This window comes from Juglans microcarpa x Juglans regia, chromosome 4D, assembly GCF_004785595.1.
Source record: "Juglans microcarpa x Juglans regia isolate MS1-56 chromosome 4D, Jm3101_v1.0, whole genome shotgun sequence".
Lineage (NCBI taxonomy): Eukaryota > Viridiplantae > Streptophyta > Magnoliopsida > Fagales > Juglandaceae > Juglans > Juglans microcarpa x Juglans regia.
In genome coordinates, this window is record NC_054600.1 from 33,819,571 (window position 1) to 33,843,068 (window position 23,498).

Sequence of the window (23,498 nt, forward strand, 5' to 3'; positions counted from 1 at the left end):
AAAAAAAAAATCCAGATAGTTCTGTGTATGTGGGCTTTGGCTATATCTAGAATAAAACTTCCTGATTACCTATAAAAAAAAAAAAAAAATCCAGATAGTTCTAATACCCTGGGGTTTGTTTTTGTTATTTTGTGATTGTGAAAGGTGAAAATTAGGTGTTAATATTTGTTAGGTTTTCTTTCATCAGTTTTTATAACATATATATGGATGTTGATTTTGGAAGCTCTTAAGCCGTAATGCTATCTTATATGGGAAGTTGAGGGCAGAGATCTATTAGTGATGATGAAGGATCAAATATGTTTCAAATTTTCTTTGCCTGATGAAGGTCTTGATTGTGTTTAAGGTTACTAAAATTTAAATTTTCTTGCAGCAATTTCTTCATTGAAACAACAAGTGGAAGGTTTACAAGAACTTGGTCCGTCAGCGGAAATTTTGGTTCGTTTACTCTGTGCTGTGCCTGGTTGGAGTGAAAAAAATGTTCAGGTATTTAAGGGTTCTACTTTTGGTGTCTTGACTGGTTCATCCATCTATTTTAAGTTTTATTCCTTTATTCTCTCTGATAAAAATATATTATACCTTTTAATATGAACAATGCAGGTTCAGCAACAGGTTATTGAAGTTATTACGTACATAGCTTCTACAGTGACAAGATTTCAAAAGAAATGCGTAGTGCTTTGCTTGTTGGGTGGGTATTGTTCTTATATCTTGAACAGCTTGCTTTGTCGTTGGATTTGCTGTGTTTTTGCTTAGGCAGACCCGATGTCAACTTTTGTGCCGAATATGCTGTTTTTTCTTTTTCTTTTTTCCTCTGGTTAAATGAATGCTTGCAAGTCCGGCTTTGCCTAGATTCAATTAATAAAATTCTCTATTTTTTATTGCCAATCAAAAAAATAATATTCCATTACTTATCCAAATGAATGCTTGTTAAGTCAACTTCAGCCTTAGCTGAATTTATTATGCCCAACTTACAGGAATAAGCGAACGAGTAGCAGATATTAAGACCCGTTCTCATGCTATGAAATGCCTTACTACCTTCTCTGAAGCAGTGGGTCCTGGATTTGTTTTTGAAAGAGTAAGTGTATTTCTAGTTTGTGTAGTTTCCGTTTGTGTGTAAGTATGCATCTCAAGAGTCTACTGTAGCAAACTTAAGGATGCCCTGTGTTCAATTACATGTAAGTTCTCTTGACATTTGTCTTAACTAATAAAATTTCAATTTATAGCTTTACAAAATCATGAAGGAGCACAAGAATCCTAAGGTTCTCAGTGAGGGAATATTATGGATGGTTTCGGCTGTTGAGGACTTTGGTGTATCACATTTGAAACTTAAGGTGTTCATTTCTTTTAGAACATCAAGATCATGTACTGTCTTGTTTTTTCTCGTGGTTTTTCTATTATAAACTCCAATAATGTTGTTGTTTAAGTGAAGTTAACTTCAATTTTACAGGATTTAATTGATTTCTGCAAAGAAACTGGACTGCAGTCTAGTGCAGCTGCTACTAGAAATGCTACAATTAAGCTTTTGGGTGTTGTGCATAAATTTGTTGGGCCAGGTGACTAATTATCTTGTTGCAACTGTCCATCTGCTTATGTTTAGTTTGAAGGCTATAAGTCGTTCTCTTTTTCAGATATTAAAGGATTCCTTGCCGACGTGAAACCTGCACTGCTTAGTGCACTTGATACTGAGTATGAAAAGAATCCGTTTGAGGTATATTAAGTATTTTTTATGGAGACTTTTTTCGTAGCATTTTATGGGGAAATTTTACTCTATTCCCGCAAATCACCAATCTTTTTGCAGTATGACTACCAAACTGCTAAAATTGTCACTTGTCTCTGCCGAATTTGAAACATAATTGCAATTCTCTCACTATGTTATGATCCGATTAAAGTCATACCATGTTAGCTATGTTTTTGTCCATCGAAATGGTCAGATCTTAAGGAGGGCATACGCTGTAAGTTATATTTTGTATTTGGGTTAAGCAACAACTTTGGTAGTATGAAGGTCATATTGCTAAAAGATAGCTGGTTTTTGAGGACTGGGGGGAGTGCAATTTTTTCCTTGTTTTATAGTTTCACCCCTATTTTTCTTGTTTGTGGTTTACTGATTGTCCTCATATATCATCCTTCAGGGTGCTTCTGCAGTTGCAAAGAGAACTGTCAGGGAATCAGATTCAAATTCATCTATTACAGCTGGCGGGTCAGATGGCCTTCCACCTGAAGATATTAGCGGAAAACTCACCCCAACTCTGTTGAAGAGCTTGGAAAGTACTGATTGGAAGGTTTGATTGTTGAATATGATAACGCCAGTTTGGTTTCTATTATTGTCCTGGTTGCTGTGAATGTTTGGGAACCGATTTAAGAAAGCATCCATTACTTGGAATTATTTGGATTCTGAAACTTTTCTGTATTTCAGGTTCGTTTGGAATCAATCGAAGCTGTCAATAAGATTTTGGAAGACGCTAATAAGCGAATTCAGCCAGCTGGAACAGGTGCAATACCATTGTGGATCCTGATCAAGCCCTTTAAAATAAATGTGGCCACAGCTCGCTCTATTTTTCCTCACTCTCCCTTCCTTTCTTTTGTCAGAGTCTGTTGATGTTGTTCGTCGTGCCTTTACAATAAGCACCGTGTATTTAACTTTTTTGCATGCAAAGATACTCAATTTTTTAAAAAGTTCTGTTTGCTCTGACTGCCAGTTGAATTATTTGGGGCACTAAAGGGACGCCTATGTGACAGCAACAAAAATTTAGTCATGGCAACCCTAACAACTATTGGCAGCATTGCCTCTGCGATGGGACCAGCTGTTGAAAAGTCTAGCAAGGTCTGTTGACCCTTATTCAATAATTACCAAAATTCTATTTATGTTTATATCTTTTTTGAGACTTGAAAGTTATTCTGGTTTTTTTACAGGGCATTTTGTCTGATGTTTTGAAGTGTCTTGGTGACAATAAGAAGCATATGAGAGAATGCACCTTGACTACTTTAGATTCTTGGCTTGGTGCTGTTCATCTTGATAAAATGGTAACTGTTTATGTTATCTGGTGTTTTGAAAGTTCGTAGTTTTGGTGTCAGGTTACGCAACATTAATATTTTTTTGTAGGTTCCTTACATTACAGCAGCATTGACCGACACTAAGATTGGGGCAGAGGGGCGTAAAGATCTTTTTGATTGGTTGTCAAGGCAACTCTCTGGATTAAGTGATTATGCAGATGCAGTGCATCTGTTGAAACCTGCTAGTTCTGCTATGGCGGTAATTTTGTGCCAAACTTCTTATTACAACTTGTGCATACTTGTTTTTCTGTTTCCTTTTCTCCCTTGAAGTCACCAGTATGCGTTCACTCTTTCTTAGGATAAATCGTCAGATGTTCGAAAGGCGGCAGAGGCTTGCATTCATGAACTTTTGAGAGTTACTGGACAAGATACAGTATGTCTGCTAGATAAGATTCTGGTGCTTTGTTCTAATTCATCTTAGATATGGTTGGTGCCTGAACATTTTCTCAATATTATTGTTTGTTCAGATCGAAAAGATTCTTAAAGATATACATGGACCAGCTCTGGCTCTCATTCATGAACGACTAAAACTTTATGGGACTTTTCAAGGTGGATTTTCCAGTAAGTTGGCTAACTTTAGTTTTTATTGGTTATGAACCATGCTAATGTGACCTGTTTTCTTTTAGAACCATTTGAATCAGCAAGAGGAATGCCCATGGGGCCAACATCAAAAAACAGCTCAAGGGTAGGAAAATCCACTTCAAATGGTGTGATTAAGCATGGGAACAGAACTATGTCTTCGGTATGTTACGCTGTCTTTCAGTTACATATTCGTTTTAAAGTTTAAAGATTATATTGATAGTATTTTTCATGGTCTGGAAAGAGAGTCGTAACGAAGGGCTCAAGGATGGAGTCAGTAATATCTGTTCAAGATATAGCTGTCCAGTCACAGGCATTATTAAATGTTAAGGACTCAAATAAGGTATTTCAGCTGAAATTTTAGTATAAATTTTTTTATTACATAAAAATATTTGTAAATTACGTGTCCTTTGGAATGAATTATATGCCAGGAGGATCGGGAAAGAATGGTTGTTCGGAGGTTCAAGTTTGAGGAGCCACGGCTAGAACAGATTCAAGATCTTGAGGTTTGTACTTGTCTAGTTGTATAGTTTTCATAGAATGTTATGTTTCCCATATAACCACCAAGTTGCTAGTGATCTTTTTTTTTTTCTTTTTTTTTTTTTTTTTTTACTGATTAAAAAGTTGCTAGTGATCTTTGATACATGCCTTTGATGTAGAATGATATGATGAAGTACTTCAGAGAGGATTTGCATAGGCGGCTTCTAAGTACAGATTTTAAGAAGCAAGTGGATGGCCTTGAGATGCTGCAGAAGGTGTTTTGCTTTTCTTACATCTTTGATTAAACAAATTTAATTTGAGTGTATGAAGCTGCCTTATATGAATCTTCTATGAACGTTTCAGGCACTTCCATCCACGGCAAAGGAAATTATTGAAGTTCTGGATATACTTCTGAGGTGGTTTGTGTTGCAGTTCTGTAAATCAAACACAACATGCCTGTTGAAGGTGGCGCATTTTCTAATTTATTTATTAGTGATTTTTCCCTGCTCTGTTTGTTTCTTCGGATCTGTAAATTTGTTGACTCTATCATGTAAATATAACTTTCTGTTGAAATGGACAGGTACTGGAATTTCTTTCCAAGCTTTTCGACGTTTTGAGGGATGAGACCTACTCTTTGAGCGAGTCTGAAGCAGCTATATTTCTTCCATGCTTAATCGAGAAGGTTATTTATATTTTGGATTGAATGAGTTGGGATGCATATAATGTCATTCTTTATTTATTATCATTATTATTTTTTTTTTTTGCTTCAAAATTTGTGCATTATTTTTGTCTGTCATTGGGTCTCATGATGCTAGTTTAGAGGTAATTCGACGTGATATGATGTATGCTTATCATCTGCTATGTAAAGTTCAAATTGGTTACTGTGGAAAAGACTAACCTTTATGTTGTGCTGCAGTCAGGGCATAACATTGAGAAGGTACGAGAAAAAATGCGGGAGTTGACCAAACAAATTGTCAACTTATGTTCTGCATCAAAATGTTTCCCTTATATTTTGGAGGGTCTGCGATCAAAGAACAACCGTACTCGGATAGAGTGTGTCGATCTCATCGGATTCATCATCGATCATCACGGAGCTGAGGTAAAAGTCGAGGTTTCTTTTTTTTTTCTTTTTTAAGTAAACAAAGAAATCAAGAAAAGGTTTTTTGTTTGTTACTTATATCAAGTGTTGCAATATTACATTGCTGCTGCATGATTTTGAGTGTTAGCATACTTGTCCATTCTCATTTCAACAGATTAGCGGACAATTTAAATCATTGCAAGTTGTTGCGAGCTTGACAGCAGAACGAGATGGTGAAATTAGGAAAGCTGCGTTAAATACTCTAGCTATGGGTTATAAGATTCTTGGTATGTCATGATTTACCACTGGAATCCTTGTTGTGATTTGGCATGAGGTTTTGATTTTGTATACAGCTCACACCTTGAGGATTTCAGTGTCCCCCTCTCCCCTGTGCATCCTGCCTGGCTGTTGCTGAAAACTCTTTTTTTCCAAATTTTTTTAGGTGAGGATATATGGAGATACCTTGGGAAGCTAACAGATGCTCAGAAAAGCATGTTAGATGATAGATTTAAGTGGAAGGTGGGTATTATTGGTGCTGTGTCCTTTTAGTGTTACTGTCCATTTACCAAGATTCATTTTGTTAGGTCCGAGAGATGGAGAAGAAGAAGGAAGGCAGGCCTGGTGAAGCTAGAACTGCTTTAAGGCGTTCTGTCATGGAAAATGGGTTTGTTCTGCTCTTAATGCTTGTCATACACATTTTTCTGTAATTTTTCTTTGCTTTTTCTTGCTTCTGATCTCACATGTTTTGCATCATGATAGTCAATTTTTGAATGTGACGTGATTATTTGGGTATTTATATATGGTGTTCACAGTTTTTCTATAGGAACCCTTAAATGTCCATCGTCAATACCTCATGAAGCTTGCATGAAATTTAACTATGCTGAATATCTATTTCTTGTTTTTAAATGAGACAAAATAATATAATTAAAACAAGTTCGTGGTCACTATTTGCGAATTTTTGGTCATAGTTCTTCTATCTGTAAACAACCTGTGTAATCAAATACTTATTCCATTAGAAAGAAGGTGCAGAAGCAAACTAGGAAAATTTTCCATAACCAAAAGGAAACTTTCTTGTAAAGCGCATGAACTATATCTGACCATGGATTCAATACGTAGCTGTAATATTTTTGTTGCTGCCTAGGAGATTCTTTCAAAATCTCAATACGTTTCCTCTGTTGATTACCAGGTCTGATGTAGCAGAACAAAATGGGGAAGTTTTGCGATCCGTTTCAGGAACAATACATACAGGGTACAATAGATACTTGACTTTTAAATTCTATTTTGTTATGTACAGTGTATTTCTGTCATGGTCTTAATATCTCTTAGTTCCAGGAAAAACTACGGTCATACTGAACTTCACATGGACAGACATCTGGCACCCCATGCTCTTGCAAGTGCCAATGGTCCCACGGACTGGAATGAAGCTTTGGACATTATTTCCTTTGGTACTCCTGAGCAGGTGTGCGGCTTATCTTGTGTGTTGACATTTTTACTTCTTCAGTGGGAAAAATCATCATCCACCAAACCAATATATTTGATTTTTGTACATGTTGACACGCATGTTATGATAAGCTTGTTACAGATGTGTTGATTGATTCATTCATTTTTGGAAGTTGTCATTATGATTTTGAGTTGGAAAATCGAAAATGTTTTCTCTATTGAAAATAAATGTCGTTTAAAAGTATCGCGGTGATACTTGTATAATATAATCATATTATTGATTATCCTATTGTTTAGTCGACTGTCTGTCTAATTTAAAGCTGTATTTCTGCAACAAGGTTTAGGCCTCGTTTGGAGAATGCGGTGAGATGAGAAATCTGTGATTAGTAGTGAAATGATTTATAAAAAGTAGTGAAATGAATTGAGTTAAGATGTTTTATTGGGTTTTGGGAAAGAAGAGAGAAAAATTTGAATAAAAATATTGTAAAGTTCAAATATTGTTAGAATATAATTTTTGTTTTGGAATTTGAAAAAGTTGAATTGTTTTATTGTTTTGTTTGGAAGTTTGGGAAAGTTGTAATGATCAGATGAAAAAGTTCAGGATTTGAAATTGAAAAGTGTTTGTGTTTGAGTGATTTTTGGGAAAGAAATTATGAGATGGTTTGTGGTCCCAAACGGGCCTTGTAAACTAAGGTCATTCATGGGCCCATTCTCGTAAAAAAAACTCACATATGCAATCTGTTTATATATATGTATATATATATATATATATGCATGTAATTGTAGTGTAAGCGAAGTTCTAATCCTGAAATATGTCTTTTGCAGTCTGTTGAAGGAATGAAAGTTGTGTGTCATGAGTTAGCACAGGCCACTAGTGATCCAGATGGCAGTGCAATGGATGAACTTGTGAAGGATGCAGATAGTCTGGTTTCATGCTTGGCAAATAAGGCAATTACATATATGTCTCTTTTGATGATCACTCCCCCCTTTCTTTCATCCTGGCAAATAATAATTAGTATTGTTAATAAAGTATTATCGTCTTGAAAATCTTATCTATCCCTATCTCTTTTTCCTTTATAATAGGTGGCTACTACTTTTGACTTCAGTCTGACTGGAGCATCGTCACGGTCTTGTAAATATGTCCTGAACACACTCATGCAGGTAAGTTTACCATATAACTGGCATTTCCTTGTGTTTTACTGTCACTGTTATGTATGTTTTGGTTTTGTTGGAATCTCAGTTTTCTCTTCTGTGCCTTCTCAGCAATCAGACTCTGCATCTAATAATTATTTTGTTGCACCTTACTAATGATATAGACTTTCCTGCAGACCTTTCAAAATAAAAGACTTGCTTATGCTGTCAAGGAGGGTACTCTTGACGGTCTCATCACTGAGCTTTTGCTCTGGCTTTTAGATGAAAGGGTTCCCCACATGGACGATGGAAGCCAACTTTTAAAAGCTTTAAATGTCTTGATGCTTAAGATTCTGGTTAGCCTTACTTTAAATTTGAAAACTCATTGCTGTTGCAGTAAGATTTACGTATCTGTTATATTAGCTTAATAGGCAATTGTATTTACAGGATAATGCAGATCGAACTTCATCCTTTGTTGTTCTGATTAATCTCTTACGTCCATTGGATCCGTCAAGGTGGCCTTCACTGGCATCAAATGAGTCATTTGCTTCCAGAAATCAGAAGTTCTCTGATTTGGTTGTCAAATGCTTAATCAAACTTACGAAGGTAATTTTTCATCTTCAATACTCAGTTATTTTTCAGAATCTTTTTCCCGAGTTTTCTTAGTAATTTGGTCTGCACAAATGCAAGAGGTCAACAATGGTTCCAGAATTTCTTAAACTGGACAGATTACTTTGCAGTTAATGACTTGACCACCCCCTCTCATCGCCACCCCCCCCCCCCCCCCCCCCCCCAAAAAAAAAAAATACCCAGAAAAAAGATCAAAGACTTCGTAGTTAATGTTAAAATGCTGGGGTTATGTTTATAGACTACACCTCCTTTTAGGAAACCACTGAAGATTTTATTTTGTATACTCCCTGTGTATGTGGGCAACACCTATTTCATTCTTATTAATAAATTTATTTTAACCCATCAAAAAAAGAGGAAACCGCTGATGAGAGAGGGTTGCTAGACTCTGTATGTGCCTATGTGGTTAAAATTACCAAATGCTTGTCTTCGGTTCTAACTATGTATCATTATTGCTTCTTGGAATTTCCCAAATGAAGTTTTATCTGATATTTTTTATGAATATTAATTCTAGTTTTGGAAGGCAGTCACTTTCTCCAAGAGTGATGTTCATTTATAACTTTTAAGAAACCATGACTTCCAAAATTGTTAAAAGAGCCTGGGTATTGAAACTATATGGATGCGGCAAGAGTTAATTGGGGTAACCTGTTCCCTATGGATGAAGTATTATTGTTGAATGTTTTTTATTTTCTTCTTTGTCTGATTATGTTCACATATATACATGGATATACAATAATTCTGCTTCCATTTGGTACGGTACAGGTTCTACAAAGCACCATCTACGATGTTGATCTCGATCGTATCCTTCAAAGCATCCATTTATACCTGCAAGATTTGGGGATGGAAGAAATCAGGAGGAGGTATCTGCTTTTAATATATTTTTGTATGTTTCTTGAATATTTACCCTGCAGTTATAACTTTCACTCTTGTCTCCTACCGGATTTGAGTTAATCTCTTTTGTTCTTTTCCTGCCAAATATAAATCCACGATAGAGCTGGTGCTGATGACAAACCATTACGTATGGTCAAAACTGTACTACATGAACTTGTGAAGCTTCGTGGAGCTGCAATAAAGGGTCACCTTTCTATGGTTCCTATAGATATGAAACCTCAGCCAATTATTCTTGCCTACATCGATCTTAATCTTGAGGTATTTATCTAGTTAAATGATCTGCTTCTCTTGATCTCTTCATTTTGGATGGAGAATACCTATAATCATACTCTTTTAACTTTACAGACATTAGCTGCTGCAAGAATGTTGACCTCATCGGGGCCTGGGGGCCAAACTCATTGGGGTGATTCAGCTGCCAACAATCCATCATCTGGCACACATTCTGCTGATGCCCAGTTGAAGGTTTCCATTTACCGGAATTTTAGTGCTTACCATACAATTATTTATTTGGGGTTATCCCTCTTACATTGATTTTATTTTTCATTCTCTCTTTTTCTTTTTCCTGAGCTTTTCCATTTTCTTGTTGTAACTAAATAATGATTCATTTGGTTCCCCTCCCCCTACTTACAGCAAGAACTCGCTGCTATATTCAAGAAAATTGGTGACAAGCAAACTTGCAGCATTGGTCTATATGAGCTATACCGCATTACTCAATTATACCCAAAGGTAAGTACTCAATTTGTTGATTCTATTTCGACATTCATGTTTGATTATCCAGTTATGAGTGGGATGGAAACAATTTAGTTACAAAGCCACTTTATCTGTTTGCTTACCTGGTTAAAGTATTTGTCTTTCCTATTTCAGGTTGATATATTTTCTCAGCTCCAAAATGCGAGTGAGGCATTTCGCACTTATATTAGGGATGGTTTAGCTCAGGTTTTGTAGCTTCGTCCTTACCAGTGAATTTTTCTACTCCAGTAAAAGTAAAGTGAACACCAACATTTGCACACATACACAGACAAACAATTGAAATTATCAATAAGCTGTTGGTTTTGCCTTTTTGCAGATGGAGAAGAATGCAGCTGCTGGAAGGACTCCCTCGAGTTTACCAATGCCAACCCCTCCTCCAGCAGCCTTAACTATTTCTTCCCCTGAATTTGCGCCTCTTTCCCCTTTGCATACAAATGCTTTAAATGATGGAAAAGCATTGAATGTGAAATCTGATCCAACAAACTTTAATCTGCCACCATCGTATGCCGAAGACAACAGGGCCATAGATCCCCTCACTTATAGGGGATTCACCTCTGAGAACTCATTGGGTGACCAAAGAAACGAGAGATTTGTAACTGGAGGTAATCTATGCTAGCGATTCAGGTTGTGTTTTTAATTTTGATTTTTTCTCTTGGAATAAGGACTTAAGAGTGAAGTCCACATGGAAATTGCAGTAACCAGTGGGACATTAGATGCAATTCGAGAAAGGATGAGGAGCATGCAATTAGCAGCAGCTGCTGGGAATCCTGACACTGGAAGCAGGCCACTCATGTCCATGAATGATAACTTAAACCATGGACTTTCTGGTCACGTTTCTCATGCATCAGACCGCATTGGCTCAGAGAATGCAGTGCAGAGTGGGGTTCTTCCTATGGATGAGAAAGCATTGTCTGGGCTTCAAGCTCGGATGGAGAGACTTAAAAGTGGCGCAATTGAACATCTGTAGGGAGAAAAAGAAAAAAAGGATAAAAGTGAAATATGTGTCGACATCTTTCACCTTACATTGTAAATGGAACGAGTGCCAGAGTTCAATTAAGGGCAGTTGCCTCCGGTAGATCTGTATGGTATGGAGTTGCTATTTACCCAGCCCGATGTCATTGCAACCTTTGATGCGGTAGCAGAGCTATGAAGAAGTAGCACTTTTTGGCCTTCTGTGCATATAATTTGTATATTGTACTAGTTTAATCTTCCTTTTGGCAGGAATGCCTCGGTTTGCCCTAATTTTATACTGTTGTACACATTTCGTAGAGCAATGTGTTTTTCTTTCTTTGTTTCCTTTTTTTTTTTCTGCATTTAGTGAGTTACCTCTGACGTGAGGAAATTTTGATTGAATTTGATATCGATCTATACAAATGATTCTCGAGAATTTGCCAGGCTATTATATTGAGCATTCTAAATTGAACAGTATTTTCCTTAGGAATGCACAAAAAAATAAATAAATAAATACATGAGGTGTCAAAATGAAGGGGCAAGTTAAGTGGCCAAAGTAGCATTTTTGAGTGGTGTTACTATGCCGCTCAGAGTAGCCCGCCCGTTAGTTGAAAATCACATTTTTATTTTTGTCAATTTTTTTATTCATATTTTTTTATCATTTTAAAACATTTTTAAAAAATAAAAATAATAATTATACATTAAGAGTTACTTTTTAGAATGAAAATTCCTACGAGCGGGTTTAACGGCAACTAATAATATTTTGACACATCAAACTCCCTTATAATAAACATCAGCACCATATTACATCATATCAAAACAAAACTCCCTCCCACCCGTGTATGGAAGTGGATACACTTATTTTTTTCAACTAATCCCTTTCTGTCTATTCAAATTTCTGATGATGGCTTCCGTTTTATTATCATTTCCTCTGTTACATTTCCTGCGTGCTCTGCTTCACTGTCTTTCATGAAAACAACCAATCTTCTGTTTCAGGTTTTGAGCAGTGTGTGAAAAGAGATCCTACAATTTCCTCTCATTTTTATCATCGGCTCTTTCCCTTTTCTTGAAGCCAAGCTTTTATTGTTAAGTGGGTCTTTTGCGCCAAAAGTTGTTCTATTTTCTTTCAATCAAAACTACATGGTCAGGTTCATGGAAAATAAGGACTCTTTGATTTCACAAAGTCCTGTTGAAGTGAGCTTTTGGTGGCTCTGGAAATGGGATTTGTCAAATTTTCGATAAAAACTTGAATCTTAGGCTCACTATAATTTTATTGATATGTGTTTTTGCTCTTTTTTTGGGTGTTGTGTTTGAACTCTGAAAAACCGGATATATTTTTTTGACCTCGCCTCAAAATTTTGGTGGGGTTGTACAAACTCTAATACTAAGAAAAATGAAGCTATCCATCTTTGTACATAATGGAGGAGACTCATCAAGCAGGCAATTGATACATGGTACTCCCTTGTGGCTTGCAGCTACTCAACATCGGATGGAGGAGAGAGAGAGGAGGGGAAGGAGAACGAAAGTGGGGGATAATTTTTTTTTTTTTTCTTCCTCTGCAGTGCGGTCTGCCATTAAGAAAATGTGGGATCTACATGGATGACCGCCATTGGATGCTGTTGTTTGGAGTGAATCAAATGTACCTATGGGGAGATATTCTCATACTATTAAGTAAAAAGTCATTTTTTTAACTATTAAGTAAAAAATATTAAAAATAAAATAAAATACACGAAGTATCTAAATGAAGGATAAGTTAAATGAGTAAAGTAACATTTTTGTTTCTTTTTTCACATATTTGAGGGTGTTAAGAAACACCCACCGTCAAGTTGCAGTTGAAGAAATGACCAAATTGAAACTAGTGATTTTTTTTTATTATTATTTGTCGTTGTAAAATCCTTGGTACTGATTTTAGAATCAATCCAAATCTATATTAAACCCCCACAATGGATTGTTTGTTGGTATATTCTCTCGAGGAGTGACTCGATTGATTCTTTTTATTGAGATTTCTCAAACACATTCTGCACGAAGGATGGCTACCGACAAGTTATAAAAAAAAAAAAATCTTTTTTTGGATATATTTTATTATTTTTTTCATATCCTTAAATAATTGTTTTTAACAAAAAAATTCATAATATTCTTTAAAAAATACTTTCTTAATCAATTAATAAAACAAATTGCATCAGGACCTATCTTCGTGATTGATCCTCAGCGAGTGTAGATTTATTCTTAAATTTTACCTGTAGGGTATTTGCTGCATCCAACCAATATATTACATTCGGCATAAAATATTAATACATTTTTATGAACTAAAAATTTTTCTGTAATAAATTTATTCGTTAAATTATAGTATGCTATAATTTTTTTTTTCTTTCAAAGTAATGAGTAGTGCCATACGGAGGAAATATTTTAATTATAAAGAGATTTTATAAAAATAAATATACATATTGATGTGATTTAATTTGATATGTTAGATTATAAAATTATATTATAAATATTATTTTAAATAATATTGTAAATATTATATGGAGAAAATAATAAAGTAAATATATATTGTAAATAATTATATTTTAGACACATCAAGAGTTATGATTATGTAAATAATACTGTAAGTATAGATAGTAAAGAAAATGGAACGAGCCTGTGCTTCATACACGACGTCGTGTTAAAGAATTTTCCGCCCCTTCGTTAATACAGAGCCCTCTCGTTTCCACAAATCTTCGAATTTCGTCCGTGTCTACTTTTGTTCTCCCACCGGATCTGACATCGTGTGAGAATTCGTCCGATCCAACCCGACGAAAACCTCAGATATCCCATTCGCGTGAAGAACCTCGCGATTCTATGAAGGCTGACCTTGATCCAGGTCTAGGAACTTCATCGCTTCGTTCCTGAAATTAGACGCGATTCATGAGGATAATATTGGCTCCGCGGCTCTAGGATTTCAGATCTCGCGTCTTGAAGGTGATTTTCGCTGCGCTTATCCTTATACTCCTGTTCCTGATTGGTTGATGAGAAAATGTCTTGGCGAAAAAAAAAAAAGACACTAACGGTTAGAACGTATTCCGTACTGTTGAGTTTCAGGGAAAAAAAAACTTCAATTCAACTAGACATAATGTAATTTTATGATTAACTGAGTCGATAGTTGGCCCCAGCATAGCATGAATTCTACGATACGAAACTCTAATTTCCCCCCTTTTTTTTTTCTTTTTTTTTTTTTTTGGTTTCCATGAGAAAATGAGCACATTTATTTATTGAATGGATGTATATGGTTTTGAAGATATAGGAGGGTTATATTGCTGAGAAAATTGATGAGAATTTAGTATTGAAAGATTGGGAGCAACTAAGCCCAATTGTTTTTTAGCTCAATTGGGGTTTACCATTTATTTGTCGTTCTTGCTGGCATGTTCTGGTCCATGAAACATATAAGATTTATAATCGTCCATGAAACATATAAGATTTAAAATTTGAATATATTTTATCTGTTTCTAAAGTCACGGGGGTTCAAATCCAAAGATCTGAATGAATGTATGTGATGTCAGGTGGCTATGTTATTGTAGGATTTGCATTTAAGTTGAGAGTAGAAAATGCATGCCAAATCGGCACAATCGTTTCGTGATCGGACACACGAGTTCCAGAGCATAGCTGATCAGCTTAAGAAGTCATTTTCATCAGGGTCTGTGCCAAATGGACCAAGCAGTAGCTCAAAGTCAGAGGAACAACGATCTGCAGTTGCAATTCAGTCCGAGTTTAACAAGAGGGCCTCTAAGATCGGGTATGGGATACACCAGACATCGCAGAAACTGGCAAAGCTGGCAAAGTGTAAGTAATGAATTGAAAAGTTTTTCTTAAAGCGTTAAATTAACAGTCATAAAATATACTGTAGACGTTTTCTTATTTCAGTTGTAAATCCTAGTTAGGCATTACACATGTATATGTCCTCTGTACTCGGTTATGCCTACTATATTATGAATAAAACTTCTTGATTGATTACCTATAAAAAAAAATTACTGTGGATACAAATGTCGGAAAGAAAACAGCATGGGGGCATTCTTATAATCAAATGGTTGGATTGTGATGATATTGTTTGTTGTTATTCATTAAAACACAATTAATTTACAACAATATATGAAAAAGTTTTTTTTTTTGACAAGTTTTTTTTTCTTTCGATTTTCAAAAGTTAGATCAATGAAGGTAAACGGATGAAGAGAACTGTATGCTGCCTAAATAATCATCCAATCATACAGATATTTTAAGAATATGGGCTTAAGGGAATTTAAGTGGAGGTAAACACCATTGATTTCGTTCCTTTCTTTCCATGGAATTTATATAATCTATAGTGGGATCGCATTCCAGACGTTGCCTCTTATAGTCAAAGTTCCCCGTTCATGGAGCAAGCACCTATATAACTGCACTAGGCATCAGCACCTGCGTGAGTTATAACCCTGTAGAGCCATAACTTCTTAGCTCTTCCATCCCATTGACCTCCTCAACATCTTTTCTAAAGTTGCATTCCACACCACGTAAGCTTTGTCAGAAGGTCTGGATAGTAATGGTCCTACTTTACGACACAATATTTAACTGCAAAATCATTAATCCTTACTATCCCCTATTACCAGCTCGTTGTTACCCAATTTCAGTGTTATGATCATTGTAAATGTATTGTGTGAAGGTTGATGCCAACTTTTCCCTTTAATGTATTTTTGTTGATTTGTAGTGGCAAAGAGGACTTCAGTTTTTGATGACCCCACCAAAGAAATCCAGGAACTGACAGCTCTTATCAAACAAGATATTACTGCACTAAACTCTGCAGTTGTAGACCTTCAGCTTCTCTGCAACTCTAGAAACGAGAGTGGGAATGTCTCTAGTGACACCAATAGTCACTCAACTACAGTTGTAGATGACCTGAAGAATCAGTTGATGAGCACCACGAAAGAATTCAAAGAAGTTCTGACCATGAGAACAGAGGTATGGACAGTGTTGCTTGGTATCCTTGCTTCTTCAGCTATGCTGATTATCTCATTGGGATTCTGTTACACCATTGTTGCTTCATGGCTCTTTTTAATTATTACTCCAAGACTAATGGTATTTCATTGGCTTCCTGAAGAACTTGAAGGTTCACGAGAACAGAAGACAGTTGTTTTCTTCTACTGCTTCGAAGGACTCTACAAATCCTTTTGTGCGTCAGCGTCCGCTGGCTGCCAGGTCTGCTGCTAGTACCTCAAACGCCCCTCCTCCTCCATGGGCCAATGGGTCACCATCTTCATCCCAATCGTTTCCTAGGTAAGAGTAAGTTTGTTGGTTTGGCGACATTTGTACTGGGATATTATTATCTATTTAAGAGTTAGTTTGTTGGTTTGAGGCTAATTTTTGCTCTGTCTTTTGAGATTTCAATGTTTGTTACTTATCTTGGTTCCAGTCACGAATTGTAAGTTTTCTTGTAAAGCCAAGTTCTGCTGTGTTTGGGGTTGATGTGGAGTGGAAACTTTGTTTTAGTTATTGCCATTATTTTATTTGTTTCTGCAAGACTTGAAGCTAAGACCTACCCAACGACAAGTTATCACTTGAACCAAGATCCTGGGGCCTTGAACTTTTCTATTTACATTCAAGTGAAACCTTATTCCTGGTTTCTAAATTGACAGAAAGCAGATGGATGGGGAGAGTCAGCCATTGGTACAGCATCAGCAGCAACAACAGCAGCTGGTTCCATTGCAAGACACTTACATGCAGAGCAGGGCTGAGGCACTTCAGAATGTAGAATCCACTATTCACGAACTCAGCAGCATTTTCAACCAGCTGGCAACACTGGTCTCTCAGCAAGGAGAGATTGCGATCAGGTTTTACTTCATAAATATTTTTTTTTTATAGGTAATCAAGAAGTTTTATTCATAAAAGTAGGCAAAGCCCAAGTACACAGGGGGAGTATACATGAGAAGTACCTAACTTCATAAATATAATTTACTCTGCACAAGTCAGATAAATTATGGCTAACATTGACCGCTTTATATTCCAGTATATGTCACGCATCTCATTCGTAAAGTATTAATACCAGCTGCTAGACAAGTGAATCATGTTCATCATAAATCCCTCGCTATATTTTGGTTGGATTTGTTTGTTTTTTATATGATTATATCAATTATCGTAGCCTAAGCTAATTTATGACAGTAATAAGATTTCCACCGGATAAAAGATTATATTTAAGTTTCAGACAAGTTAAAATCTAATTTCTGACAGATATATTTGGAGTCATCATTATCTAAGAGCCTATGTATGAACTGGACAATAGATCTTGCCAATTTTTGCTTCATAACAATATTGGTGCTGAAATGGGCTGAATCTCAGAACCACTCCTGCCTTTAAAGAGCTCTCTCTCTCTCTCTCTCTCTCTCTCTCTCTCCCTCTTACACGAACTCACGGTTAAAAAACTATTCTTATTATTGTGAGATCTATATCAATTTTTCTAATCTTTTATAGTAATTTCATTCGATGATTGATATCCATATCAATTGTTCAATCTTTTGCATTATGCATATGCTCGACGGTTAAGAATGTGAAAGGGCTTTCGTGAGTTACATTTATACTAGGAATTCATTCCTTCCTGACCTGAAATTTTTTTTTTACAATTGATAGTGGTGTTTTTGTTGCAGGATTGATGAGAACATGGATGACACGTTGGCAAATGTGGAGGGAGCACAAGGAGCGCTGCTCAAGTATCTGAACAGCATATCATCTAATAGGTGGCTGATGATCAAGATATTCTTTGTATTGATCTTTTTCCTAATGGTTTTCCTATTTTTTGTGGCCTAGTCACTGCAGATACAGAATTGAAGAGAATGAAGAAAATGTTGTTTTTTCACTTGTGATGATGTTTATATATTTTCCTTCCCCGTTTTGCTTTAACCAAATATTCATGCAGGCGGAGATAAATTAAGTTTCCAGTTTGCCTAATGTGATACATATGTATGGATAAATGCAAGTATACATGTTGAAAACAATGAGAACTGCAAAAATTATTTCTTCATTTTTTTATGGGATATGCTATGATGTATTGTTATACTTGCTGTCTTCACTCCGAGTCTGTGTAATGTAAACAAGGGGAGTTTATTGTTGAGCTTTTCGGCACATGCTTTTGGTTTAGACTCCTGAGGTGCCATATTTCCAAGATATATCGCTATTGGGAAGTTGATTTTCTTCATTTAATGGTTACTATCATGGTGTATGATGAAAGCAGTTCAAGTTTTTCTTTGGAATGGGATTCTGAAAATTTTCGCACTTTTTTTCTGGCAATGTTATAGTTGGTAGTGTTAATGCTAGATTAGGTTTCTAGTTGGCAGTAGTTACTAGTTAGTTAGGGAAATCAACTAATCTGAGAAAAATATGTGCATAAAATTCGAATGCCAATGGCTTTTCATGAATGAACATAATCATTTGGCCTCTATGCACCTCAAAAACTGAACAAGCTATTAACCTGTAAAGTTGCAATGGTTGCTGTAATCTTTCCAAATAAACTTCCTACTTCAAGCTCTTGTGATGCTATTATCCATGTAGATTCATCGAATTTCTTTCCGAATGAACAAAAATAAATGAAAATATAATAATAGATGATTGTATCATTATTAAACGAATGGAGTATAAACCTGTTAACTCCCTCTAAATTGTGCTTGCTTCTCCCATTGCATAGACTTTTTGTATTTATCTATCAAATGGTGTCAGATTATCAAATATAATGCTTTTAGATGTTAAAAAGAGAGAGAGTTAACCAGAAGTTACACGAGATTTTTAAGCAACTCCCACAATTTTTTTAATGGCCCGTTAAAAATATTTTCTAAAGGCGGTGCCACAATGTTTTTAGGAATTCAACTTTTTTATAATGTTTAGGATTATAAAATTTAAAAAAAAAATCAGAAAATAAATTATATTTACTTTCATTCTACCGCTACGTATAATTAAAATTATTTAGATAAACATACTAAAACAATACTTAATAGCAACTCCATTTTAAGATATTTTAAATTATAAATATTAAAGTTTATTCTCAACAATTATTTTTAAAAATTAAACAATTGAGATTTTATTTTAATAAATGATAAATGTGGTAGATATCAAGGGGAACAAAAGGGGGGAAGGTATAAAGTCTATGAAGGACCGCCTTTCGCAAAATTTCGAGTAACAAGCTCGTAATTCTAAAGATTTTTTAAGTACCATTAGGTAATGAACCCAACCATATAAAAACTCCCAATTAATTGCTTCTCTCATTACGTTATCTTCTCTCTCAATTTTAGCCCTACTCTCTGCAACCTTAACAAATTAATCTCTCTCTCTCATTTATTATTCTTCCTCTTCTTCTTCCCCTTCCCTCTCTCTTCCTCTCGCGAGCTTTCCTTCTGTAAATTTTTCTTTCTATAACCTCCTCTCTCCGAACACCTAATCTTCGCTGAATCTCTGATCTCCCGGAGGACCCTCCATTTTTCGCGACTCTCATCTCAACCGAAGGAAGTTTCATACAGAAGCATAAAGTTTTCTGTTTCTTTTTTTGCCTTCACAATACATAGCAGTGTATTTTTGGATGGGATCTTGTTTGATCTCGCGTACTCGGAACCCTAAATAATAAGGAAATCCTCCGATTTGATATTATTCACAGCGAATTTACGCTTCGACCCGAGAGATACACTGAAATTATACATTTCTCCCTGAATTCTTTCTCCTAAATTTATATCCATTATCGCCACTTGGGGCCGATCTGGGAGCAGAGGAAAAATGGTGGGCGGTGGAAGCAGGAGAGACGAGGGGTCGATGGTGATCAACAATACCAACGTGTTTGCGGCGCTCGAGACTCTGCGGAAGAAGAAGAAGTCCGATAAGGACCGCAAGAGCAGTAAAGGTTCCTCTAAGGCCCAAACCGCATCAGCGACGGCCCAGCCCAAGGAGCCCGAGCCGCAGGTGTATTGGGCCCCGGCACCTTTGAATGCCAAATCGTGGGCCGATGTTGACGATGAAGATGACGATGACTATTATGCCACGACCGCCCCGCCCCAGGCAGTCTGGAGCGCGGCTGATCAGCATGATCAGCAGAATCAGGAGCAGGAGAGCCCTCTACAGGTGGGCGTATTTCTTTTTCTTTTATTGCACTCTTTGCATTAGCTGGTGACTGTTTTTTCTCTCTCTTTATTGCTTTTCTCGCTTTTTTTTAAACAAAAATTACGTGTCTTTTTGGAATATTGCCTGATGAAAGCAGTATGGATTGGCGATCCCAATAATTTATGTTTCTATCTTTTAGTTTATTTTAAACTATCTAAGAGTTTTCTCGTGGCTTGCTCACAGCTTTAACCATCTTGTCATATTTGAGACTCGTTTCCTGTGTCCATTTTGTAGTCTTCATCTTAGCAATAACTCCATTACTGAAAGTTGAAACGGGGGGCAGCCTTTCCTAGGTAGGGGACGATGGGATTATTATTATTTTACTAATCATATTCTCTATCGTCATGTATACAAAACATGAATGAAAAGTTCATGAACAGAAATGTCTTCATAGCCGTACCCAAGTGTAATTGCTCTCATGAATCCTCAAGCATCTTTGGACAACCATTGCCATCTTGTCTTGTCTTGTCTTGTCTTCTAGCATGTGTACATCAGAGTTGATCGCGTGAAACAGGTAGGTCTAGCCTACACCAGGCCTTTAAGGCCCTCTTGAATCCTGGAATTTACTTGAGAAAGTATGTGTTACAAAATGAAGGAATTAACATCTATGCATGAACTGGTAAAGAGGCTCGTGTGTACAGTAACTCTGAAACACAGTTGATGATGTAACAAGTTTGATGAATTTCTAAACACTTAAAAGTAAGATCATGGTTGATGGATAGATGCAAACTTTTGTTAACTAGATATGGCAGCATTAGGATGCAGAAGAGAAAGGCTTATGCTGCTGTTGTTTCAAAGGAAGTTTAGATAGATGGGATTTTGGTGACTTAGAATTTGATTGAATATGGCCATACAAAAGTGGTTTTACGTTGATGGAAGTTGTTTGAATAGAATCTTCTACTTAATAATAGAAAATTGTATGATCTTTCCCTCTAGTGTTGGGCAGGCAGGGGTTAGAAGATGGTTACTATGGCGACATGAATTTTTTAGATTTTTTACAGTATTTTTTATTTGGTTTTTGTTTTGGGTCTGTAGTGGGAGGTAACATTTTACTGTTTTTTCTATTGACCTTGCTCATGTTATTAATTTCATAATTTATGTCCATGGGAATCATCAAGAATCAGTTTGGTTTTCTGTACTGGAAGGCATTTAATTGCTTGTCTATCTGCTTTTACAGGATAGTGAGAGTGAAGAAGATATTCTTGATGAAGATGATGATGATGTAGAGGAAGAGCATGAACGTGAACCAGATGTTCCTGTGCACCCTGAACCAGTAGGGAAGAAACCCCTTGAAGTTTCCGAGCGACCTAAGGAGTCGGAGAGGCAGCTTTCCAAAAAGGAGAGGAAGAAAAAGGAACTTGCAGAACTTGAGGCCCTTTTGGCTGATTTTGGAGTTACCCAGAAAGAGAGCAATGGTCAAGATGAGTCCAGTGGTAAATTTTACCCATTCATTGTAAATGGGACCCCCTCTTTAATGCTTTTAATTGTGTGCCTGGTTCAGTTTCCCTGATTAAAATAGTGAAGTTCCCCTTTACAAATTCTGCTGTTCTTTTATCTCTTGAATTCTTTTGATAAGTAATGAAGGATTTTATTGATGAAAATAATAGGCATAGCCCATGTAAACATGATGTATACAAGAGAGACACCTATGCTTTATTTTTATTTTTATCTGAGTTTGGGATTTAAGAAGTTACAAGAAGCTGAATCGTAAGTTATCTTGTTCCAAGAGTCTAACTATCATCTCTTCTAGGGTTTTATGCAATAGATTCTACTCTCTCCCTCTCTATCTCACGTGCTTGTGTGACACAGACAGACAACACAACCACTGGCAGAGAAACACAGATGCATGCATGCGATTGCACATGCACATTGAATCACAATCTCTGAAGCTTAGGCACGTTTGTTGTTTGTTCTGTCCTTGGATTTCTCTCGTAATTTCAGGTTCTGATTTCTAATATGCCAATTTTTAGAAATATGAAACCTCAAGCTTATTAGCAGCTTGCATAGTGCTGGAGTTGCTCCTTTTGATGCTTTAGATTTTGATTATTTGGCAATTGTTTTAATTTTTGATGTGATGATAATTAGGCACCCTGGGATTTATATCAGCCAGTAAGCATTTAACATTTCACATGCATTAATGTTGGTAAATTTGTCTAAATTAGTGTATTTCTTGTCTTGCATCTTCAGATATTGCACAAGATAAGAAAGATGGGGAGCCTAATGCAGATGGAGAGAAAAGGGAAAATGCAGAGTCCAAAAGTTCCAAGAAAAAGAAAAAGAAGGATAAAACTTCCAAGGAGGTGAAAGAAGCCCATGAACATCCCAACAACTCGGATGCAACCAATGGGCAAGATGAAGCTGGTGTTACTGAACAGACAGAGGAGGATGCATCGGCTGTTGATGTGAAAGAGCGGCTAAAGAAGATGGCATCTGTGAAGAAGAAGAAATCTAGTAAAGAGATGGACGCTGCTGCAAAAGCTGCTGCTCAAGAGGCTGCTGCAAGGAATGCAAGACTTGCTGCAGCAAAGAAGAAAGAGAGGAACCATTATAATCAACAGCCAATGCGGTAAACTAGGAATTTGTTGACAAACAGAGCTTCAACATCTATATAGGAACATGTATCTCTCAATGTTCAGAGGACAGTCTGAAATAAACTTGGCTCTGGTTTTGTGGACGATGGCTTGTAGTTGATTGCCATGGACTTATAGAGGCTTCTCTTTTGGCTTTTTGGATCTTATCGTTGGTCATTTGTTATGGGACATTTCATTGTGGCAGTTTTGGTTCCTAAATATTCTTCCTTCGAAACTGGAAAGTAGTTCAACTTGATAGCTGTGTATTTCTGTAGTGCTTCCTCGTGTTTGCTTTTTTTTTTTTTTTTTTTTTCCGTGTTCGTATTATGGAAAATCTTTGGCACTGTGAAAAGTTATGGCAGTTCTTTGGAATCTTGTTCTGCTCCTTGCTGAAAGAGTAATCCCAGCCTTTTGTAAACCACTGTCAATTGGTGAAGTTCAGTCAAAAAAAGTGGTTACGGTATCTAATTTCTTGAGTCACGATTCATAAAAAAATGAATATGTATTCTAGGGCTGTGCAGAAAAGTCACTAACCCGTTCCGTCTGTATGACCTACAAACCTAACTCGACCGATAAAAGCGGGTTGAACTAACTTACATATCAAACTTGCTAATTGTCAATTTCGATCCGACTAAAACTCTCAAAATCTCAAACTGTTTGCCATCCCTCCTCAAATCTCAAATCCTAGCTGCCATCCTTCCCCATTACTCGTTGTCATCACCATCGACTCCAACAAGCACAACCTCAAATAAAAGGAAAATAAGGAAAATCGCATGGCTATTTCAACTCAAACAATATAATCATCATTCACTTCCCGATGA

At 36.3% G+C, this 23,498-nt stretch overlaps 3 protein-coding genes across 7 annotated transcripts in view; all 3 read left to right on the forward strand.

The window, feature by feature from the left end:
• LOC121261284 (protein MOR1-like) overlaps positions 1–11,418 on the forward strand; it is a 34,311-nt gene extending 22,893 nt beyond the window's left edge. For 2 of the 4 annotated variants that reach the window (XM_041163585.1, XM_041163586.1), the window contains exons 19-54: positions 371–483; positions 598–685; positions 972–1,072; positions 1,221–1,328; positions 1,445–1,550; positions 1,626–1,705; positions 2,127–2,276; positions 2,411–2,486; positions 2,694–2,818; positions 2,908–3,018; positions 3,098–3,247; positions 3,347–3,421; positions 3,516–3,597; positions 3,675–3,790; positions 3,872–3,970; positions 4,059–4,133; positions 4,287–4,382; positions 4,471–4,572; positions 4,688–4,789; positions 5,024–5,206; positions 5,361–5,472; positions 5,628–5,704; positions 5,770–5,849; positions 6,372–6,434; positions 6,512–6,644; positions 7,451–7,573; positions 7,709–7,786; positions 7,954–8,112; positions 8,204–8,362; positions 9,146–9,243; positions 9,376–9,532; positions 9,620–9,736; positions 9,905–10,000; positions 10,139–10,210; positions 10,341–10,626; positions 10,720–11,418. In XM_041163585.1, the coding sequence (XP_041019519.1) occupies positions 371–483; positions 598–685; positions 972–1,072; positions 1,221–1,328; positions 1,445–1,550; positions 1,626–1,705; positions 2,127–2,276; positions 2,411–2,486; positions 2,694–2,818; positions 2,908–3,018; positions 3,098–3,247; positions 3,347–3,421; positions 3,516–3,597; positions 3,675–3,790; positions 3,872–3,970; positions 4,059–4,133; positions 4,287–4,382; positions 4,471–4,572; positions 4,688–4,789; positions 5,024–5,206; positions 5,361–5,472; positions 5,628–5,704; positions 5,770–5,849; positions 6,372–6,434; positions 6,512–6,644; positions 7,451–7,573; positions 7,709–7,786; positions 7,954–8,112; positions 8,204–8,362; positions 9,146–9,243; positions 9,376–9,532; positions 9,620–9,736; positions 9,905–10,000; positions 10,139–10,210; positions 10,341–10,626; positions 10,720–10,991 (4,220 nt within the window). In that variant the 3' untranslated portion in view covers positions 10,992–11,418. The remainder of the gene's footprint in view (positions 1–370; positions 484–597; positions 686–971; positions 1,073–1,220; positions 1,329–1,444; positions 1,551–1,625; positions 1,706–2,126; positions 2,277–2,410; positions 2,487–2,693; positions 2,819–2,907; positions 3,019–3,097; positions 3,248–3,346; positions 3,422–3,515; positions 3,598–3,674; positions 3,791–3,871; positions 3,971–4,058; positions 4,134–4,286; positions 4,383–4,470; positions 4,573–4,687; positions 4,790–5,023; positions 5,207–5,360; positions 5,473–5,627; positions 5,705–5,769; positions 5,850–6,371; positions 6,435–6,511; positions 6,645–7,450; positions 7,574–7,708; positions 7,787–7,953; positions 8,113–8,203; positions 8,363–9,145; positions 9,244–9,375; positions 9,533–9,619; positions 9,737–9,904; positions 10,001–10,138; positions 10,211–10,340; positions 10,627–10,719) is intronic. The other 2 variants (XM_041163587.1, XM_041163588.1) reach the window with 1 other exon arrangement.
• A 2,184-nt stretch (positions 11,419–13,602) lies between these two features.
• LOC121261285 (syntaxin-32-like) lies at positions 13,603–17,990 on the forward strand. 2 transcript variants are annotated; one of them, XM_041163590.1, is made up of 6 exons: positions 13,603–13,933; positions 14,530–14,791; positions 15,687–15,937; positions 16,077–16,252; positions 16,612–16,806; positions 17,617–17,990. In XM_041163590.1, the coding sequence occupies exons 2-6, from the start codon at positions 14,557–14,559 to the stop codon at positions 17,774–17,776; spliced, it is 1,017 nt and encodes a 338-aa protein (XP_041019524.1). In that variant the 5' UTR covers positions 13,603–13,933; positions 14,530–14,556; the 3' UTR covers positions 17,777–17,990. The 2 variants fall into 2 exon arrangements, with proteins under 2 accessions (XP_041019524.1, XP_041019523.1); XM_041163589.1 differs by having other exon boundaries at positions 13,604–13,933; positions 14,512–14,791.
• A 1,227-nt stretch (positions 17,991–19,217) lies between these two features.
• LOC121261287 (stress response protein NST1) lies at positions 19,218–22,943 on the forward strand. Its single transcript, XM_041163591.1, has 3 exons — positions 19,218–20,068; positions 21,285–21,540; positions 22,295–22,943. Exons 1-3 carry the CDS (start codon positions 19,727–19,729, stop codon positions 22,675–22,677), a joined length of 981 nt encoding a protein of 326 aa, XP_041019525.1. The 5' UTR covers positions 19,218–19,726; the 3' UTR covers positions 22,678–22,943.
• The last annotated feature ends 555 nt before the right edge of the window (positions 22,944–23,498 follow it).

What these genes read in the sequence shown, in the direction of transcription:
- LOC121261285 (XM_041163590.1), top strand. Translation starts at nt 14,557, where the DNA reads ATGCATGCCAAATCGGCACAATCGTTTCGTGATCGGACACACGAGTTC. An exon ending in ACTGGCAAAGCTGGCAAAGT is followed by an intron (nt 14,792 to 15,686) that starts GTAAGTAATGAA and finishes GTTGATTTGTAG; the next exon opens with TGGCAAAGAGGACTTCAGTT. An exon ending in TTCTGACCATGAGAACAGAG is followed by an intron (nt 15,938 to 16,076) that starts GTATGGACAGTG and finishes GGCTTCCTGAAG; the next exon opens with AACTTGAAGGTTCACGAGAA.
- LOC121261287 (XM_041163591.1), top strand. Translation starts at nt 19,727, where the DNA reads ATGGTGGGCGGTGGAAGCAGGAGAGACGAGGGGTCGATGGTGATCAAC. An exon ending in AGCAGGAGAGCCCTCTACAG is followed by an intron (nt 20,069 to 21,284) that starts GTGGGCGTATTT and finishes CTGCTTTTACAG; the next exon opens with GATAGTGAGAGTGAAGAAGA. An exon ending in TGGTCAAGATGAGTCCAGTG is followed by an intron (nt 21,541 to 22,294) that starts GTAAATTTTACC and finishes TTGCATCTTCAG; the next exon opens with ATATTGCACAAGATAAGAAA.